This window comes from Phocoena sinus, chromosome 17 (genome assembly GCF_008692025.1).
Source record: "Phocoena sinus isolate mPhoSin1 chromosome 17, mPhoSin1.pri, whole genome shotgun sequence".
Lineage (NCBI taxonomy): Eukaryota > Metazoa > Chordata > Mammalia > Artiodactyla > Phocoenidae > Phocoena > Phocoena sinus.
The window spans coordinates 64753470-64771681 of NC_045779.1; the positions used below are offsets into that span (position 1 = coordinate 64753470).

General features: G+C 38.9%; 1 protein-coding gene across 3 annotated transcripts in view; it reads right to left on the minus strand.

Moving 5' to 3' along the window:
• The window catches only part of WASHC5 (WASH complex subunit 5), a 55227-nt gene that overhangs the window by 11664 nt on the left and 25351 nt on the right, over window positions 1-18212 (minus strand). For all 3 annotated transcript variants that reach the window (XM_032609939.1, XM_032609937.1, XM_032609938.1), the window contains 13 exons: window positions 17515-17627; window positions 15837-16003; window positions 15684-15759; window positions 14473-14583; window positions 13375-13515; window positions 12242-12322; window positions 8608-8709; window positions 7692-7871; window positions 6236-6360; window positions 3392-3554; window positions 2910-3012; window positions 2742-2821; window positions 197-300 (listed from right to left, as the gene is read on the minus strand). In XM_032609939.1, the coding sequence (XP_032465830.1) occupies window positions 197-300; window positions 2742-2821; window positions 2910-3012; window positions 3392-3554; window positions 6236-6360; window positions 7692-7871; window positions 8608-8709; window positions 12242-12322; window positions 13375-13515; window positions 14473-14583; window positions 15684-15759; window positions 15837-16003; window positions 17515-17627 (1546 nt within the window). The remainder of the gene's footprint in view (window positions 1-196; window positions 301-2741; window positions 2822-2909; window positions 3013-3391; window positions 3555-6235; window positions 6361-7691; window positions 7872-8607; window positions 8710-12241; window positions 12323-13374; window positions 13516-14472; window positions 14584-15683; window positions 15760-15836; window positions 16004-17514; window positions 17628-18212) is intronic.

The following is an 18212-nucleotide window of genomic DNA, read 5'->3' on the forward strand; positions in this document are numbered from 1 at the left end:
ATCAAAAAAAAAGAAAAAAAAATGAGAGACAGACCAAGACAGATTTGATTACCTATGGGAAGAAAGCCTGTAAATTCAGAGAGCCTTCTCACTCAAGAAGAACTTAAAAGAGCAGGTATTGAACAAGAAACTGGAATGCTAATTGATGATGAACAATCCAGGCACACGGCTGGCTGTTTCAAATGCCGGCACTTACTTATTGAGATTCTCCAAAGCAGCTGCCAGATGTTTGGAGTCAAACCGACAAGAATAATTTAATTCATTGGCAATCTGTTGTCTCAGAATCTGCATCTGCCCAACCTGTGAACAAGCAAGAGAGAGAACAGGTAAAATACACAAGCATTTCAAGCAGCGAGGAGACAAACAAAAAGATGACGAGCTTTTATTGGAAGGATCACAACATTCTAAAGAAACATTCAAGGATTTCCTGGACTGCCTTTATGGCTAAGGCCAGCATCATCCCTAACGGAGCAGAGGACCCTTCAAGAAATGTCTAGAGAGATTCCTGTACACCAACTTCAAAATAGCCCTGACGTCTAACAGTTTACAAAGTGATCCATTCATGCTCAATTGTCCATGGATTAAAGGTGTGTGTTTTGAAGCTCTATTTTTGATCTTTTGGAATAAATTGGAGAATTTACCCACTAATGAGAAGCCCTACTTCCTTTATTTGTCCTAAACTGAAATTTCTCAAGTCCTAAGGATGTCATTTCACTCTAATATTCGGTCAGTATAAGCCTGTCTACATCACTCAGGATTACAGATCAAGAAATAATCTAGGTAATAAAATAGTCTACATACAATCTTCCAAGAAGGCCCTTCTAACAATGATAACCCCGAATCCGGAGGTTCTTAACCTTTTGTTGGCACCTTGGACCTCTTAAGGAATCTAGCGCAGACTATGGACATTGTCTCAGAATAATTCTTTTGAATGTACGAAATAAAACATACAGGATAACAATGGAAGCCAATTGTAACAAAATGTAATTTGCAAGCTATTAAAAGAATGGATTTGTGACCTGGAGTTATGCTAACATGGTGGATCAACCATTGTAATTTCCAAGTAGTGATGAGCACAAAGGATATTTGGAGGTATCCATGGCGACTGTCAGGTGTTAGGGAACTATCTTTGGGTCAGTTTGAGGTAAGAGTTCAGCTGGCTCTGACAAGTTCAATTTGTTGGTATAAAGTCAACAGTATACCCTAACTTTTTATGCAGTAAATTCTTTCTCTTTTCTAGAAAAGCTATCCCTAAAAGATTAGCAAAGGGGAGAGAAGGAATACGGAGGGAGGTTGTTTAGTAATGATGGCAACAATAAAGAAGAAATGAACACATTTCCTCTGAGCTGTTGGGAGCAGAGAAAGGAAAAAAAAGAGTGGTCTTCTCTAAGAGCGAAGGAAAGGTATCATTTAGATCAATGGAGCTTATAACAGTTAAAAGTGTCAAATGACCTCAAATGTACTACCTTTGCCCACTATTCTTATGAGGCTACCCTACTTATGTCAAGAAAATAAAAGTCAATCCAAAAAAATGCTATTTGTAAGTAAGAAACCTTTTATTAATAGAAAACTATTATTATTTAAAAATTAGAATAGGGCAAGGACAAGAAAACAGTGGGTTCTTCCAGGCCACTCAAAAATGTCCCTCCAACCTTGTCTCTGCCCATATAATTCCTTGCTTAATTCTAGATACTGTATGTCAAGGATTCCCTAGAAAATACCAATCTGGAAATGGAAACAGAAATAAAGGCAGTTTTAGGTAACTTGTTCTTATTTAAATAAGATCCTGGAGAGGTTAAGGAGCCTGGGAGGTGATAAGCTCATTCTACCTATTTGTTCGCCTATTAGAGAGCTTTGGACTGTCACTCTTTCTCTCTGTGATTTCTCTAGAGCTGCACTGACCAAGAGAGCAGCCACTGGCTGCCTGTGGTTGTTTAAATTTAAACGATTAAAATAAAATAAAATTTGAAATTCAGGTCCTCACTCCCGACAAGCCACGTTCTAAGCGCCCAACAGCTCCATGTGGATAGTGGCTGCTGTCACTGTTGAACAGCACAAGTATTTCCGTTCTAAGCGCCCAACAGCTCCATGTGGATAGTGGCTGCTGTCACTGTTGAACAGCACAAGTATTTCCATGCTGTTCCAGATTATTATGCCCATTTAGTGACTGCAGGTTCCCTAATTCAAGACAAAAAGACAGATTGGTCCTTGGGGGTTTTAATGTAAAGATCAGTGATTTAGACCAAGACTTGACTACTATTGAATTACCACCAATTATTGATACAACTAACAGTGGTCCATAACAGTCACTGGGAAACCTCCAAAGCCTCTTCTAAGCATCTCTGTAATCTCTCTTGGCTTCCTACAGAGGTGAGACTCAGGCCAGTCCAGATTAGGGTGGCAAACTGACAGCAGCTCATTAATGAACTTGTTACATAAGGATGGAGTATAGCTGAGGGAGGAAAACTTCTATTTCCTTCTGTGAAAGCACCTCTTGCCAAAAGTCATTTCAAAAATGAAAGTTTTCTTCAGTGAAAGAAAAACAATAAATAGGCCAATGAAAAGCACAGTCAAGAACAGCCAAAGATCAAAAGAACTCAGAAATAATGACAAACTAAAATGATGTGTTTTTGTTTTGATGGCCAAAGAAAGAAGAGTGGCTTTCTTTGGGCAACCAAGTTACAAGAAAATAATAATTAAAAAACCATAGCCTTGCTTCTCCCCTCTCTCCCACAACATACCTTCATGATAGCTTCCAGATAAGCGGTCCATATCTTCTGTGTTTTGGCAATGGCAGAAAAATAAATTTTATTCGAATTTGCTGAAAGGTTAAAATATGATTTTCTATTTAGTAACTTTGGAAAGGCTACAGTGTTCTCTCTACCTCAGCCTCGTTTTAGAACACTTACCTACAATGCTTTTTAGGGGGCTGATGGCATTCATGAGGGTTTTTAAAGTATCCTGCACAGTTCTGTCTCGCAAGATAATTTTCTGAAACATGCTGAGGAAATTCTAAAACAAGAAGGCAGGATCGAAGAGCAAAACATAATGAATAAATACTCCAGTTAACTAAAATGCTATGCAGAACACAAACTAGCTGCATTCACACAACGCTACAAATAGGATGACGGGGAAGCAGCAACTTCCGGTTCCCATCAGAAACAGTCAGGAGGAGTTGCTGGTTTCCAAGATGAAATTCACAAGAACAGTCTACCCATAAAAATACTATGCTGGCCAAAGAAACTCATTTATTCTCAGTTCTTATCTGTTTAACAGGAGTCATATACACATGCCTGATATCAGTCTAGGAAAGCACGAAAGAAAGGTTAAACGAACTACTCTCTTCTCCACCAGGGTAGCAGAAAACACGCACGAATGCCAAAAAGCTCACCTGTAACTCTTTGACAATCATAAAGCACAGAAGCCTGTCTAACCCATTCAGACCGAAAGTCCCCAAGGTGTTCTGGATTTCTGAGAAGAGGCGGCTGCTAGTCACCTCTTGATGGGTTTTCATATCATACCAAGTGTTCAGCTGGTCAATGTGGCATGTCATTCTAAAACAAAAACAAAACAAACTCAAAACCCAAAAGCAGCTCAGAATTCATCCTGAAGGGATGTGGGATGCAACAGGATTAGGGGCATTGGATACGAAGAACAATGGTTTCATGATTTGCGCTTTAACAACCTCTGCATCTAGGCACCCAAGACATCTCACGGTGAACGTTCACTGGGCCAGGAAGGCAAAATTCAGTTAAATCACCTCTTCCTGCCCTTGCTATGTGACCAGTTTGACTGCTTCATTTCCACTGGGTTGGGCTGCTGTTTGGAGCCCTGTCTTGAGGACAAGGCTAGATTCAGCCATCAGGCTGGAAGGCTTTAGAGCCCTGTTGTCTCTCTGGAGGGTCTTTCTTTAAATATCCAGAGACTAGGGACAAAACACAGTCTTGTGTCATTTCCAATTTGGTAAGAAAGGAACTTCGAATCCTTGTGTCCTCACATCTGAGACTATGATGACAAAGCCATTTCCTCTTTCCTCCCAGTTCTGGTCATTGACCAGCAATTCCCTTTTAGACTCAGGAGTGTGAAGATGGCAATGATAACCACCAACAACATTTACCGAGTGCTTCCTATGTGTCAGGCACTGGGCCAAGACCTTTCCGTGTGCTCACTCTTCATCCTCAGAATAGCTGTGAGGTACGAGCTGTTTGACCTTCATTTTATAGATGAAATAACCGAGGCTTCCAACACCATACCCATAACCACCATTTTAATGGTTCTCAAATGTTGGCGTACGGACCTTAAATCACTGGTAGAGCGTGTTAATAAACAGACGCCCAGATCCCATTTCTGGAGAGTTGGATTGGGTAGGTCTGGGGTGGAGTCCCAGCCTCTACCTTCAACAGCCTCCACAAAATAATATGCCCTCAATCCTAAGAGCCAATATGTATCTTTACTGAAATGAGGCTTGGGAGGGAATTAAAAGAGGCTCAGGAGCAGGGAATTTTAAATTTGGAAGTAAATGGAAGAACAAGATGACTTCCAGAGCCACAGTCTACTTTCAGGCCTCAGTGTCCTGCCTCCAGCGGTCAGTGCTGGCACTCTGAATGCGTCAGCTGAGAGGCTCCCAATTCTGATGATGAAATCATATACGACATGGAAATCCCAATCATGCTTAATCCTTTCTGCCAGTATTAACACGGCACTAGGTGAGTCAGGCGGATAGTTTTCTAGGAGGGCTTCGGTGATCAACCCATCGGTGCCCAAGAGGAGTCACAAAGTGTTTCGGATCATTTATGCTTTCTGGCCCATGAGGCATAGACAGAACTCATTTCTGCTGAAGGTGACATCTGGTTTGTGAAGCTTCATAAGTTTCGAAGGACAAAATCAGCCTGAATTTGAAGGTAGTATAAAGAAGACATGTGATACGGACATTCAACTTACACAAAGCCAACTATGCACGCACAGCTGAACTGAAAAAGAAGAGAAATCATCTTTCCATGGGTAACCACACCAGGCGGAATGACCGAACAAGCACGACCCAGGGGTGAACATAAGACAGCAGGCAGGAGCCTGCTTTCCCCTTGGTTGGGCTTAGTACTAACTGCTTCATCAGAGGCTCAACTGAAAAAAAATGAGGAAAACTAGCTCAGCTGGACTTCTGAGACAGGCAGCATCAAGCCTCCACTGTGGTGCCCACCTGAAATATTCTCAGGGCTGTTTTGATTATGAGATTTTCACCCATGTGACTGTATATAAACTGTGAGTCACGGCTGCAAGTCTGCCCTTGAATGACACATGCTTTAACAGTTGGGCTCCAGAGTCAGAGCACCTGATGTGTATTCTGAGTCCACTGTTTATTAACTTCTGGGCAAGTGATTGAGCTTTTCTGTGCCTCAGTTACTTTGATTTAACGTGGGACGAATAACAATGCCTACCCCTTAAGACTGCTGTGATGAGTAAGTGAAGGGATGTGTGCCAGGGGCTAGGAAGGGTGCACAAGGTGAGTGCTCAAGAAATGCTGGTCCTGGGACTTCCCTGGTGGCACAGTGGATAAGACTCTGCGATCCCAATGCAGGGGGGGCCCAGGGTCGATCCCTCGTCAGGGAACTAGATCCTACATGCACCGCAACTAAGAGTTCACATGCCGAAACTAAGGAGCTGGTGAGCCCGCATGCCACAACTAAGGAGCCCATGTGCTGCAACTAAGGGGCCTGCCTGCCGCAACTAAGACCTGGTGCAACCAAATAAATAAATATTAAAAAAAAAAATTCTGGTCCTTATGCAGAAGTGCCTGGGTGGGGCTAAGAAACAAGGAGGTCATCTTAAAAGGTCAGGGTATGAGCTGGCAAGTGCAAGAGCCAGTGACTGCAATGCAGGAGTGTGCCATAGGTACACAGGCACAGAGGAGCAATTTGGAATTTTAAAAGTTTTAATTAAACCAGAGAGTCCACAAACCCAAGTGAGTAAAATGTCAGCTGGAAAGCAAGAGAAGCAGACTAAAATAAGAGGTGGCCGAACAGACCTTATAATTGTTTTCACCTATATGTCTTTGGACTGGGGTCTCCTCAGTCACACTGAGGAAAACATGCAGTCTCAGAAAAAGTGAAGTTAATAAACCCATTAGAAAGGCTCCAATTGTGGCAGGAACAAGGGTGTGATCTAAGTAGATGTGATATACGTTTAGAGAGACACTGTCCATGGTGTTCAAAGCCCGGTGGAATTCAGATACACCTACTTTGGGTCCGTGATCCGCAAGATTTCTCTGCAGAGTCTACCAATAAATGTTACGGACTCATCCACAGGGGTAAACTTTGGTATTGGAATATGTGTGGACTGGTACATACTTTGCCAGTCTTGAATCTAGAAAAAAAAAAAAGAACCCCAAGAACATAAATATTTAGTACATCTTTGATAAGGTAACCTACTTATCCTTTTCTCATATAGTTTTACAAAGACAATGTTGCATGAACAGTGAATATAAATGCTCCTTGATTTTGAAGAAGAAAATTTTTAAATTGTATTAATAGCCTCTCAGAAATGCCACATATAATATATATAAAAAAAGAAATATCTGTGAAAAAGTGAAGTGATTGAGGAGAAGTGGAAAAAGACAAGAATTTCTGGCTTTCTGTCTTGTAAGTTAACATGTATCAATGTAATAATAAAATCAAAAATATAAGGCTGGAAGATACATAATCTTTTGAAAATGTCACCTGAATCATGTCAGTCACCTAATTAAAAACTTGCAGAGTGGCTCCTTGTTAACTACCAACTAAAATCAATCTTCTCAGCTGTGACACTTAAGAATTTGGTGCTCAAGTAACCCAATAAAAAAACAGACATGGGGCTTCCCTGGTGGCGCAGTGCTTGGGAGTCCGCCTACTGATGCAGGGGACATGGGTTCGTGCCCCGGTCCGGGAAGATCCCACATGCCACGGAGCGGCTGGGCCCGTGAGCCATGGCCGCTGAGCCTGCGCGTCCGGAGCCTGTGCTCTGCAGCAGGAGAGGCCACAGCAGTGAGAGGCCCGTGTACCGCAAAAAAAAACAACAACAAAAAAACCAAGACATTTTTCCAAAGAAGATATATAAATGGCCAACAAGCACATGAAAAGATGCTCAACATCATTAGTCATGAGGGAAATGCAGATCAAAACTACAATGAGATGCCATTTACACACACTGGGATGGCTATAATTTAAAAAAAAAAAAAAGGAAATTAACAAGTGTTGGCGAGGATGTGGAAAAACTAGAACCCTCAGACACTACTGGTGGGAATGAACAAATGGTGCAGGTACTGTGGGAAACAGTTTGGTGGCTTATAAGTTAAATGCAGAATTACTAAATGACCCAGCAATTCTGCTCTTAGGTATACACTCTGATCAAACCCAGCTGACCTCCTAACTCTTTGGAACTCCTGATCACTCGAGTTATAACGACTATACCAGATAGCTTCATTCTGTAGCCATTTAATTAATTAAGTCTGCTTTCTCCTTAGGAAAGTAAATTCTGAGAGGTGAGGTGTCATATAAACTTTTCTGTGACCCTCACAGCTTCTGAAGGTATTCGTGACTGTGTAGTGGTTACTGATTTTTAGTAACTATTGAAATAAACTTTGTTGTTGGCATTTCTGAGGTTTGGGGCATGTCAGAAGTAACAAATAGAGTCAAGCATATTAAAATCTATTTAGATACCTTTGTTCTTAGGAAGTTATTACACTCTTGTTCCACATTGTAATTTATAATACGAGATACTTCTTCCTGCCAAATCTTCAGACCGTAAATGTTGACATAGTCCTGAATGTATTCAAAAGAACGATGGAACCCATCCATGGTAGCTCCCAGCTCTTTCAGCTTTGGCATCAATTCACTTGGCTGTGCATAATAAGAAACAGAAACCTATTATATTGGCATAGACTGTCACCCCCTAATACCTACATTAGACTTTAAAGGATACCCCAAGTGAGAGACCGCAGTGACGGTTTGGGACAGCTCTGGAAATACTCATTTCCTACCTCATCTAGGAGGAATGGTAATTTATGCCAGACATCCAGCAAAGAATAGATTTCATTCATTTGGAAAGAAAGCCTCATATAAAAGAATATATAAAAACGGAATGTCAGTGATTTCTCTCATATCATTTGATGACTCTAATCTTAAGAGTTAAAACATTTTAAATTGAATTTACTGATGTGCAAGGTACTCTAGATGTAAATTTCGGGCCTATTCTTTTTCTCTTGAGAAAAATGACCTTATTCCCAGAAAGATCAAGCAAAAGAAAAAATTACAGCCTTTATAGTGCCAATCTGTTTTAGGTTTAACAAATTCTTTTCGCTATGAGAAGGAACCTGGAATCATAAACATAAGTTTAATTCTTAAACTTGGGGATCAACAGGTGAAGGAAAGGACTGGTTTTGAAAAGGATTTTCTTTATGAATGGATTATAATATAGGATCAAAAAACATGTCAATTGACTGTTACTGAACATGACATAGTAGATATATGTTAGAAGGTAGGAAAGGTCTTGTTCATAACAGTTAAAAATGGTGTTCTAGAACATTTTGCAAGCCGAGTAGAGGGAAAGGACAGACCCACTTTGGTGATCTGGTACCTTGGCTCGAGGGTTGAAGATCAATCCCCTATGAAGAGCAAAAGCCACACGCTTAACCAGCTCCTTCCTTATTCCATCCTCCAGCAGTTGTTTTGGGTCCACCTAAGTGCAAATCAAAAAGCAATAAATTCCAGGAAGGAAAAGCTCAGTCCTGAAGAAATCCGGAGGAAAGATAGTTTCCAGAGTCCTTAAGGGAGCACTTTCCTATCTCATTACTTGACAATTAGGATTTCTTTTTTGATTTTGTGCAGCTTGGATAGAATTATTAAAACCTGTCACCTCTGTAAGACTTGGTTTATCTCAGTAAAATTCATGATAATTTTACAACATGACATTTCAAAGATGGTGGGTATGGAAAGTTTTAAACTGCCTCACATTTTAATCATTTCATTAAAAGTTAAAAGTGCCTCTTCTCATCACCAGGAGGAGGTGGTAGATTGAAGGGCCTGCATCTGAAGTCAGTGCACATGTCTCCTATGGAAGTTATCTGAGGGCATCTATAGTCGTATGAGCAGAATCAAGTTTGGGGTTGGACCACTGAAGATTTAACAATTCTCTTTTCTTTCAGCATTCTTGGGATGTTGTTAGTAATTAGGGAGATAAAATAGGAAAGCAACTCTGCTATCTAACTATATAGCTTATTTTGCTGATTCTTTTTTTCTGTAATGAGAAAGCTTTTGTTATTCCCTAAAAAACAGTCTCCTGTCAAATCCATAAAACATCATATAGTTTTAACACACTCCTTTGAATTCCCTGAGACTTGTTTCTTTTACTTTTAAATTTGTCAAGAGCTACTATTTTAAAAGTTATAAAGACAATTGATGTGTTCCATCTGGGTTTGATAATATTTAAATTTCAAGGAAGATAACTGGAATGAAAAAGTTGCTGAAAATACAAAAGCCAGAGGAACTTGTTGGACTACAGCGTGACCATGCAATCAGTAAGAGCCAGACTGTGTAGAGATAACAGGTCAAAGGCCTTGGGTTCTTCAATAGACAAATTTTAAGGAAAGAAAGGAATGAGGGAGAAATCTGAGGAGTAAATCAGCCTTAAAAGACGTATATTTTTTGAATTGCAAGTCTGAACCAGAGTGTCTAGAAATTTATTTTTGGATAATAAAACTAAACAGAGAGACTGGGAGTAGGTCAAGCCCATGAGGAGGATCCTGCGGTGGGAGCTGTGGCTGAATTATATCTCTGGGCTTGAGTGGTGGTGAGAATGAGTGGTCTTTACCTTATAATAACCGATCAAGCTACATAACTGTTTCTGTAGCTTTCAGCATCTGTGCTCTATTTTACAAGAGAAAGGTAAATTATAAATAAACATAGTCAATGAGAACAAAATCAAAGAAGCAACATGAAGTTTCCAAAGAAATATTCCTTATAAAAACAGATTTAGTGGAAAAGAGTTAAATGTTTTATGAATCTCATGGTCTTAAATGGCTCTACCCAATTCTTCCTAGACTTCCACCAATCTGTGGAGTGCTCCCAGGGAAGGGAAAGACCCCTTCACACAGCCCCTTCCTCGCAGTTCTGTCCACACCCCCTGTGGTTAACAACAGTTAATAGTTTTCATATGGATCCTCCAGACCTTCCTCTGTTAATTTATATACGTATTTGTCCTTAAATATATTTAATTTAAAAAACTATATGGGATCATAATACATACATATACATATACACACTGTTCTGCAATTGCTTTTTTCACTTTACGTTTTGGAAATCTCCTAGTGGCAAGTTACTTTTGAATGGCAGCAAAGCAATCCACAGTATGAATGCACCATGATATATTTAGCCATTCTCTTACTCATAAAATGTCTAGGTTATTTCTATTTTTTTGGCTACATCTAACAATGAACATTATATGTATATCCCTGTGTATATCTCACTTGTTTTAAGTCATATTAACTGAAGTGATTTTAAACTCTTTGTAAGGGTTTGAAATAGATCCTCAACATTCAAAGGTTAAAGATTAGTGAAAGCCACAGGATCCCACAAAAAGCCCTGAGTTGTTAAACTGGCAGAGACAGTCTACTAAGTTTGAATGAGGTCAAGATGATATTCCCTCTGCTTTTATTATCTGAAAGATTCTGGCAAAAGACTTACATTTTTCTTAAGCAATCCTTTCTTTGATAATTATTGCTAATTACTAGGTTTTATTACATCCTACTGGTCACTTTGCATTTAAGACTAACCTGGTCCTAGGATTTATCATCATTTAAGGATGTTAGGAGTGATAACCTGTGTGTGTACTCTCTGAATATCAACTGAATTAAACTGGCACCAGGCCTAAAGCATGTTTAATAGAATCTATTAATATTCCAGGACTACAATGGTATTTCTTTAACACATTTCCAGAAACCACATGGTAAGGTTCTGTTTCTATTTAGGTTCATTTCCTGTATTTTCTTGCATTTCATTAACACAAATGTTATGTCGATGAAAATTTTTTTAAAAATCAGAAATGTTAAGATTTTGCTGATATCAGACAAATGGAAAAATAAATAAAAGCACCATGAACTGTGTGACTGGGTCACATCACATCACTAGCATTTTAGGATTACAAATTAAAACAGCAATGAGATACCACCTTAGACCCCTTTGGAGAACAAAAATTAGAAAGTGGATAATGGCAAGTATTGGCAAAAATGGGGGAAGATACACAGGAAACAAGTCATGTGAGGAGGCACTCTGGCATTATTGAGACAAAGTAAGTACAAATGTGCCCTAAGACTCAGTGACCCACTCCTGGGCAAGCAGATTTCAGAGCAATTCTTACACAGGTCTGTGCTAGGAACAGGTTCAGAGATGCTCATCTTGACACTGTTTATGGTAACAGGAAGCACAGGTGTGAAAATGAGTGGCATAGGTGTCTGTGCCCTGGGGAACAGTTAAGTAAAATATGGAATTCTCTGCAGCAGCAAGAAGTAACCAACTACCTGACCCACAGCAACATAAATTAACTTCAAAGCAGTAACTAGTGGAAAAGTTGGAAAAAGAATGAGACTTAGAGAAGAATATGATTTAGATAAATCAAAACCATGTGCATACATAAAATAACACCACTTGCTAAAAATAAGGATACTTGCATATTTATGGAAAGAAATCAAACATATAGAGTGGATGCTATGGGGCATGGGAATGGGCATGGGCATCCAGGAGAAGAGAAGGAAAAAAAATAAGAGAGGAGCTTGCATGCCTCAGTGATGGCAATGGCCTGTGGTCAGAGGGGTACAATGATCTCAGCTCTCTGCACCTGGAGTGCGGTATAAAAACACTAAAAAGAAAGAAAGGCTGCAGGCAGGGAAGGGAGAAACAGTGACTGAGCGAGCTACTTTGTCTAAGGGAATTGAACTATTTTGTTTTCTGTGTTATTACAAAAATTCAATAAAACAGATTTTTGTTAGAGTTAAGGAACTCCTGGGTGTTATGAAAAATAAGGATTATAATGCTGTCTTTTCCTCTGTCAATGAGTAAAGTGAAGATGTGAAATGAGTAAAGTGAAGATGTGAAAGCTGCATGTGAAACAGCGAGAGGCATAAGATGGTAACACTACCCCACAGGATAAATTCTGCAATAATCCAAAGGACGAAGACTTACTACGGGGCCACAAAGGCCAGCATTAAGACCATTACCTTGATGATGCCGACCAAAGTTGTTTTCATCATTAAGATGCCTTCAGTAAAAATGGAAATAGCATGAGTAAGCTTGGCAACCTTTAACAAAGAAAAAGAGGTTAATGAAGTACTTCTCATAAACGACCCATCACTTCTATGGGAAGCTAAAATAATTGACTAACAGTTCTGGAATGGGCAAAGACAAGAGAAGCAGCGTGCAGCTTTAGGACACCTGTGTATACACGTCCTGGTCAGAAATGAGGTTCTGTGGTGTTGACCACTGTTAGACATACTGGGTGGCTGAGTCAGAAGATGTTAAATCGTTCTTTACCCTTTGACCAATCATTTCCCCTTCTTTGGGCTCAGCATTTCATGCATAAGATGAAAGCAGGACTCAGTGATATGGATGATCCCTTCCAAAAAGAAAAGGCTCAAGGGGATTCTGAGAAGGTAATCTCCTACTGCCATCCACATTCTTTTCAAACAACACCAGGAGACATTGGTAAGGTTGACTGAGGCTATACTTTTGAGTTAGAATCAATGTAGAAATTCTGAGCTTGACAATCTCAATTCCACATTCATGTAACTTTTGGAGCTGTGTCAGAGGATATGAAATTGATGCTTGTTATCACATTTTCAAATTTCACTTGATTTTATTTTTCACATCTTTAAGTTCAGGGAAAAAGAAAAGCAGAGGTGTTTTGGGAAGAACAATTTCTGAGGCTGCTTAACTGTGGAGTGGCCTTAAAAGTCTGGCTGCAAGAAGTGGTTCATGGACTATGGATTACTTTGAGCCACTGATTTTGTGTACAAAGCAGGAACCTGAATGGGAAAAGTCTAGGCAATGTAGCCCAAAGAGAAAAAAGGTTGATATGCTGAGACTATTCAAAAGAAAAGTAACCAGCTGAGCTCTACTCCCTCTGAAAACATTCTGGCAGGCGAGGCCGTGAATGACACCAGGACAAGTTAACGAATGAAGGTATAATTGCACTAAAATGGCAAAACCTGGTTATTGCTGAGAGTGTGGGAAAAGATCAATAAGCCAGAATTGATCTGGTGGTCCTGGGGATATGGCAGGTGACACGGACCTGTGCTATTTCATGGTTTGGGGGTTTCAAAATCAAAAGGCAGAAGTCAAAGGGACACAGCACCTCATATCTTGGGCCAAGCTGGGCATAGTCCCTCAGCTTGTCCTTGTCCAGCCGGGTTGGCACTTCAATGATATCGTGGGTCTGAAGCTTTATGATCTTTAGAAGGGAAGTAAACATGCTTTCCGGAATGATCTGCAAAACCTTTAATGAAAGGGAAAAGAGGAAAAAACAAACGAACCTCTATTTTATTTCTTAGCTGGTAAATGGTATGATGACAGTAAGCACAGTGCCCGTGTATATGAACAGCCCTTCGTCTGCAGGAAGGGCTGCTAAGGGCCTCACAAGAGCTATTTTAACAACTGCTCTCAGGCACAGGGCTACTTTCCTTCAAACATTAATTGCTCACAGGATATAGAGCTAATTCTCATAGAAATGATGCAAAAGATGTATCATTTCCACATTACAAGTTTCTAAAAGGCTGAGGTTCAGAGATGTTAAGTAACTTGGCTGTAAAGCCCTCAGCTAGGATGTGACACAGGAAAATTTTGAATCCAGGCCTGTCTGGCTCTATGCTACACCACAAGTTGTTGAAACAAGGACCAAAATGCTCCTGAAAACTTTGATTAAGTTCCAACTAGAATGTGCTGGGTCTAGATCTGGCTCTTTTACCAACTATGACTTTGAAGAAGTCACTAAGATCTCTGTTTCTCCATCTCTACACCTATAAAATGGGGGCTAATACCATCAGCATTTAAAAAATAGGTATGAAAGTTCTTTGAAAGTAAAAACACAGCTGCACACCCACAGTACCGGTAAGAATAAGTTTATTTTCAGGTATTGCAAATTTCTGGAATTAAATTAAGAATAAGGGAAAGGTATACAACACTACTATGTATAAAATAGATAAATAACAAGGATCTGCTGCAGGGAACTATATTCAATGTCTTGAAATAACCTACATATGTGTAAAACTGAAGCACCTTCCTGTACACCTGAGGCTAACACAACATTGTAAATTAACTATACTTCAATTTAAAAAAAAAGGATAAGGGAAAGGAACACAGGTGTACTTTTTTCAGGGTCCCAAGCACATCGTTTGTATTTAAAACAGCAGTTAGTTTGCCATTAAAATAAACACCATCTTGATGCATTTCTTACCTTTCTCACATAGGACACCAATTCGCCAGAATAATATTGAGATACACTGAGAAGGTCAGGGCTATTTGCTTGATTAATACGGAGAAGGGGCAGGTCAAGGGCAGAGGCAAGCTGGAAGGAAAATAAGATGTATCTGTTTCTCTGTTTCAAAAAGTCCTAGAAATCTCTCTTTTTCCAGAAATAGTAACATACAACAAAACTCTTGGGCTTTGCCCAAAAGAGAGTAACAACTACTGAACTTCATCAATGTCATTCATAGTTTCTGACAAGATACAATTTTTTAAAGTGACAGTCATCTGCTACGGCAGTGGTTCTCAAATTGTGGTCCCTGGACCAGCAGCAACAGCATCACCTGAAACCTTGTCAGAGATGCTGATTCTCTGTCCCACGCAGATTTACTTAATCAGAAACTCCGGGGCTGGGGCCCAGCAATCTGGGCTGTGACAAGCCTTCCAGGTGATTCTCCTGCATGCTCAAATTTGAGCCACTGAGCTACAGAAGGCAGCTACTCCTCTATGGAAATCAGACATTCTGATTGATGGACTACCATACTGAGTCTAATCTAAGATGACATGGCTTGTAAGAAGTGCCATTATTTTATGCACTGCTCAAAAAGAAAAATCATGCCGACAACTATGATATACCATCAATTATACAACACATCCCAATTACAGAGATGTTAAAATATGAAAGTGCACCTCAGAATTGATATATATGGTAATTCCATCAGAAGACATTAAGTAAATTATTTGTTCATTTATCACGAAATGAAATTACCTTGAGAGAAGGGCCAATCTATGCCCGTGTTGTTTAACATTATTCCCTAACCTTTAGAGGAGATCCTAGATTGTAGCAGAGGCTCAACAAGAATTTTTTTAAATGAATAAAAGGATTTTATTCATGTCTAGCGAATAAAGGACCCATAGGACACACATTTTTAGTATCCTGTAAAACTTTAAAAAAATCTATTCATTTAAAAACAATTTTCTCTAAGACACTAACTTCTATTATTAATTCAAACTTTATTTCCGGCATCTTTTGCAACTATGCTCTCATGAAAAACTTCCTAACAATTTTCAGTCTATAAAAATACTTAAATTAACCAACTTTCTAAAAAGGTGAAATCTTGAACTGAATTAATGAATGAGGTAATAATGAAGGCCAACTCTTCCCTAGTAACTGAGAATGCAATCTTACTGTTATCTGCTTACCTTTAGGAATGTAGCTCTGAGTTTAGTGACCATGGATGGGTTTACCCTTATGCTCTCTTGCATGATAGATGTGAAACTGTAAAAAGAGATAAATGGTAAGGAAACATTCATAATGGCCTTCATTGAGGACAAATGCCAGGCTGTCCACATTACCTGTCAATTAACTGCCAAGCAAAAGAAAGGTCCCCAACGATCTGCATTGTGATCAGGACCTCCTCTTTAATGTTAATGGTTCGGATCATTTGGTGGAGAAACTTGCGAGTATCAGCAAGAAACTGACACACTTGCAGATTTGATTCCAACTGGTGAAATTCTTGAACCTGAGTTACATAAACACACTGGATTTTAAAATTCTGAATGGCCTGTATAGTGTTCACTTTTCCTTGAAAACACTTCCAATAAAGCACACTACTTACTAAGAATGTCTTGGCAAAATTTTAATTTCAAATTATAATTTCAGAAATGTATAAGCCAAGTCAGAAAACAATGCATAATTTCTGAGATTAGAAAATGTTCCACAATTTCTTATCCTGTACATATATGACGTAATAAGCAAATACTCCCATTTTCCATTTCAGTATCAATAAACATGTATTGAGAAATCCTTCTAATTCTGAAAATTTGCAGGATTGTTAAAAAAACAAAATAAGTCACATCACAACCAAGGTGCTGGCACTTGCACATCTTTAAGTTCTTTTGATGGGCTCTTTAAAACAAAATAATGATTCCACAGCGTTTTGACATTTTAAGTACATAATTCAAGGGGCCTGGGCTATATGCCAAAAGAAATAATGCAAAAGAGAAAAAGTATCAGAGATTTACAAAGTTGCTTATAGTGGTACTATAGACTAGAAAATCCAAAAAACAACCAAAACAGAAATAGCACAAGTGAGCAATTGTTCTGGAATAGCTAGGGAAACTGGCATGCTAACAATGGAGCATTATACTGTGTTGCTATAATAGTGGCCATCCTAAAATCCTTGTAAAAGTAAGAAAGAGCCTATAAGAAAGTCTTGCAAGTGAAAAAAGTCTTAATGTACACTTATATCAATTGGAAAGGGTTCCAGATGAGGATGGATGATGTTTCATATAATCTATATGTTTATTGTTCTGATGCTTTTGTTTATTTTCCTGGTTAAACATACAATTAAACTTTTAAGAGTGTGGAGGTATAGGAATTCCCTGGTGGTTAGGATTTGGCGCTTTTACTGCTGTGGCCTGGGTTCAATCCCAGGTCGGGGAACTGAGATCCCGCAAGCTACGTGGTGTGGTCAAAATTTAAAAAATAAAAAAAAGGATATTATAAAAAAAAAAGGATTGTGGAGGTATAATTCCTTTTTTTTTTGTACAATCATTTTTAAGTAGATAAAAGAAAACTTTTTTTCAGAAAAAATACATCACTTTAAAGCATATGATCGTTATACAACTATTCTCATTTTTGTGTATCCATCCCTTTCCAGGTTTTCTCCCCAAGGCACACACTTTTTACAAACCTAAAAGTAGCACATACAGTGCAATTTTGTTTTTGCTTTTACCTCCTTACCACAGTTTTCCCAATGTTTCTATACTGTCTTCATAATTTTTTTTCCAAGACTACATGTTCCTGCGAATTGAAGTATCATAATTTTTACTACCATTCTCTTTATTATTGTCATTTAATTATTTTCACAATTTTAGGGCACTGCACATATTACAGTGAACACATTAATTTATATTGCTTTTGCTTCTGATAAAATATTCTCTTAAATATATTTCCAGGAGCAGACTGCTGGGTAGGTCAAAAAGTATGATTCATGATCCGAGAACTGTCATTTAAAAAGACTTGCCTTACCTCTTCCAAAGCCTGTATTAGTTGCACAGTTTTTCTGCCCGCAGCAGTAGAATCATCATAATTTAAAGACAATATTTGTTTTGAGATCTCTCTGAACCAAGCTTGAAGATTTTCTATTAATACAGAAACAAGAAAAGACTACTGAAATCCCAGAATTCCTGCAGTGGTGGCTTTGAATTTAATTAAGTAATCCTCTACAAATCTAGCTCTTAGTCACAGAGCTTTTACTATGTACCTAACATTGGTCTTAGGAATTTTCCAAACAACAACAACAAAAATGCCTCAGGCATGTGACCTAGTAGAAGAGATGAAACTTTCTATATAAATAGCTTAGTTTATAACACCTGGCAGAAAAGGGTTAAAGGCCCAAGTTTTGGGTGGGCCAAAAAGTGCCTTTGGTTTTTTAAGTAAAAATAAAAGACACATTTTTCATTTTCACCAAGAACTTTATTGAACAACCTAATCACACTTTTTGTTCCACTACTTTCTGCCAATTTTCAGGCAACTTCATAATTCCATCTTCCCAGAACTCTTTATGTTTTTGAGCAAAGAACTGTTCCAGGTGCCTTTTACAGTCTTCCAGGGAACTGAAATTTTTTCCATTAAGAGAATTTTGTAAAGACCGAAATAAAGGGAAATCCAAAGGTGCAATGCCAGGTGAATACGGCAGATGAATCAGAACTTCCCAGCCTAGCTGT